This window comes from Lipotes vexillifer, unplaced genomic scaffold (assembly GCF_000442215.2).
Source record: "Lipotes vexillifer unplaced genomic scaffold, Lipotes_vexillifer_v1.1 scaffold545, whole genome shotgun sequence".
NCBI lineage: Eukaryota > Metazoa > Chordata > Mammalia > Artiodactyla > Lipotidae > Lipotes > Lipotes vexillifer.
In genome coordinates, this window is record NW_006779129.1 from 1,020,880 (window position 1) to 1,024,448 (window position 3,569).

The 3,569-nt window shown below is 61.6% G+C and overlaps 1 protein-coding gene across 1 annotated transcript in view; it reads right to left on the minus strand.

Moving 5' to 3' along the window:
• The window catches only part of COL18A1 (collagen type XVIII alpha 1 chain), a 48,886-nt gene that overhangs the window by 6,833 nt on the left and 38,484 nt on the right, over nucleotides 1-3,569 (minus strand). The window contains exons 30-31 of the mRNA XM_007452485.1: nucleotides 3,044-3,086; nucleotides 2,503-2,565 (exon numbers count right to left, since the gene is read on the minus strand). Of these exons, the coding sequence (XP_007452547.1) occupies nucleotides 2,503-2,565; nucleotides 3,044-3,086 (106 nt within the window). The remainder of the gene's footprint in view (nucleotides 1-2,502; nucleotides 2,566-3,043; nucleotides 3,087-3,569) is intronic.

The window sequence follows — 3,569 nt, forward strand, 5'->3', positions numbered from 1 at the left end:
AAGGGGAGTATTATTAGTCTTTTCAAAGAACTAACATCTGACTTCTTAGCTTACTTGATGCTTTCCTGTTACGTACCTTTTTTTTTTTCCCGTTCACTGCATCTCCCATCTGTTTTCTGGGAGTTAAATCTATTTGTTTTCTAACTTCCTGGGCTGGATGCTTGAAGCGCAGGCTACTTAAGGCTGTGACCTTGTAGACAAGGAGCTGACAAGACCCTCACTCCTGGGTGGGAAAGCGACCTTGGCTTGCCCTTCTCCTGTGGCCTCTCCCCTGGAAACCTGATAAAGGTGGGGGTCAGACCCCCAGGATGAAGTAATGCCTGCTGAGTGAACCATGGGCCTGGGAGGCTGGGGGAGCCCCGGATCTGGGCTCCGCCACGGCTGCTCCGGGAAACCCACACCCGCCCAGGGCCACCAGGTTCATGTTCATGGCCCGGAGCTCCTGTCCTGGGTCCTTCCTCAGAGCGGGGTGACCCCACTGCCATCGCGGGCCACGGAGTGAGGGCCGAGGATCCCAACCCCGGCCCTGGCTGCACCCTTGCCCCTCAGACACATCCTGGTCCTTCAGCTCCAGCGTTTCCAGTTCTCACTGTGGCCTCTCCTTCCCACAGGTGCCCTGCCCGGTTGTGTCTTTGATGCTCCCTCGAGGGCAGACAGGCCTGAGGGACTTGCTGTGTGCCCGGCGTGGGCCTGTGGCCTCCCATGTTGGTGCTGGGACTGGGGGCCAGGTTGTCACCTGCTATTCAGACCTTCCACCTCCCAACTGGCCCGGTCCTTTTTTGCTTTTCACATCTTGAAGCTATGTTGTTACCGGCGGAGAAATTTAGAATCGCTGTACTTTCCTGCCAGGTTTACCCCATTATCGTTATGGAGTTTAAAAAAATTTTTGGCAGTAATTCCTGCTTTAAAATACACTGGTCTGATTTCTCACGAGCACACACACACGGCTCCCTTCTCACCAGACTACCGCCCCCTGCCCCCTCAGCCCTCACGTCCTTACACTTGGGGGTGTCTCTTGTAGGCAGCACAGCTCTGGTTTTGCCCCATTGACGATGTCCGTCTTTAGACATGAGAGTGGCCCCGTCACTGAACACACGCGCCAACGGCTCTGAGTTTAATCAACTTCGCGCCCTGTTTCCTGTTCCTCCACGTGTCCCGAGTTCTCTTCTTTCCTGCCATCTCGGGTCGGGTTTTTCCTATGCTGTTCTCCCTTCCTGCTCGGTTATCAGGGGCATGTTCCCTCCTGTTCTTGGCTGGAACCTGAGGTGACAGGTGCGTCCTTCACCTGGGTCTGATGTAACATCCTCGGGGCCAGGCTGGGGTCTCGGGGATGCGACCCCCCTGCGGCGGGTCTCACCGGCCCTCCTGCTCTACCTCCATCCCCGTGTCACCAGCACCACCTCCTCCTTCCCAGCGGCCCTCGCGGTCCCTACTGAGGCTGAGAGGCCTCGCTGCCCACTTGCTCTTCCTGTACAAGACGGATGTCTTTACCGGATGCAGAATTCTAGGTGAGCGGTTACTTTCTTCTGACCTTTGGGACCCTGTATGGTCTCTGGCTCCTCTCATCCCCGTGAGCAATCAGCTTGTGGCTCGTGTTGACCCTTCGCGTGAAGGGCTCCTTGAGCCTTTCCCGGTTTGGAAGCTCGGCCGTGACGCCCTCAAATGCTCTTCTGCCCCAGCCCCACCCGCACGCATCTGACCTCCCTCGGCGTGTCCGACTGCCCAGCGCGTCGCCCAGACTCCGGGCTGACCCCTCCCCTCCTCGGCTGTGTCCCGTCTGCCTGAAGTCGCACGGAGTCCTCACGTCCAGAGGCTGCGGGTTTTCAGTCCCAGAATTAAACCCGACTCTTGCCCATGGGCTCCAGCTCTGTGCCGCCATCGCCTCTTCTCTACGTCTGGGCATCATCGTCGTGGTTAAGGCCAAGCCTGGAGACTCCTGTCAGCGCTGGCTGGTCGCTTGCCCGCTTGGGAATCCCAGGCCCTCAACGAGCTCACCTTCCTCGAGGGGAGGGTTTGCTTCTGCTTCTGGCAGCTCGTAGGGGAACCGCGAGCTTACACAGACTCTGGCAGTACCCGGGGGTCCATCTCGCCTGGCTTCTGCCTGGCCTGTGCCCGGCATCACACTTGCTCTCCTGCTTCATCAGCCTCAGAAGCAGGATTCAGCAGGGGATTCTCACCATCCCAGGGGACAACCGAGGTGCTGGGAGTTCATCCCCTGGATGATCCGGGCTGATGAGGCCCCCGCGATGCACTGGGGGTGCCGGGTCTCCCCTGGGAGGTGCACACTGGGGCCCAGCCCTGCTCCTCAGCGAGCAGGGGGCTGGGACATCCTGCCTGGCCACCACCTCAGGCCCCTGTCCTTTTAGCCCCCAGCCCTGCCCTGAGACCGCGGGGCCAACCAGGCGTCCCATCAGAGCCCCCTGAACCCTGAGGGCTTCCTTCCTCCGGGAGCCGGGTGGGCGGATGACCACACACAGCCCAAGGCCCCCAGAGCACTCTCACCTGGTGGCCCGGGTGGGCCCACTTCTCCTTTGTCACCCTTCGGTCCAGAAGGCCCCTGGTGCCCTGGAGGGACAGAGACCCCAGTGCCTGTTACTAACTATGTGACAGAGGCGCCTGGGACAGGCCCTCCTGCCCACTCATGGCCCGACCCTGGTGGGCACTGTATGCACTGCAGGCCTGGACCAGGGAGGGGGCAGCGTGTGAACCCAGGGAGAGTCAGGGCAAGAGCTCGTGACCCGCGGTCACGCCCCAGGGGCTGCAGCCTCTGCTCCCAGAGGCCACACCACTCCTGCAGGGAGGGGCTCGAACAAACAGCAGGCTTGGACGGCCGGTGGGTGGCCGCTCGGTGTTCACTCCCATCCATGGCTGGCCCGCCTGGAAGGCTGTGCTGGGAGGACCCAGGAGCCCAGCAAAGGGGGCCATGATCAACCGGGACTGGGGGGCCTGGACCATCCAGCACCCCCATGAGGGTCGCCCACACCCTGCTCTGAGCTGTGGCTGGAGGGGTGACCTGCCCTCCCCGAGGCCCCAGGACCCTCACCTGGCAGTCCCGGGGGTCCAGGGCGGCCAGACTCCACAAACGCCTGCAAAGAACAGACCAAAGATGGCCATTGAGGGAGATGCTCCGGAAACTGAGGCCACCACCTGCCCAAGGGTCTGTGAGGCCACACCCCCAAGCACCTCTGCCCCCCAAGACAAATAAGCAGGGACGGGGAGGGAGAGGACACAGAATTTGGAGTCGGGAGCCCCAGTCATGACATGACTGCCCCACGTGGTCACTTCACGTCACTGAGCCTTGTGAGGTAGGGGGTGTTCACCCCCCAGGACCCCAGGGCTCGTGCTCAGGAGCCCAGATCCAGAGAGCCCTCCCTCGACCTCACTTCCCCTGGGGGCTTGTCTTCTAACCAACGGCCCACCAGGTGCAGCCTACAAGGCAGGTGGGCCTGGGTCCCACCACTGCGCCCCTCCCCTGCCAGGGGCTCGGAGGCCGTGGCTCCAGCTGCCCTGCATGGGGTTCAGCCCTCCCGGGTCAGCGGAGGGGAAAGGAAGACAGTGCAGGAAAGAGT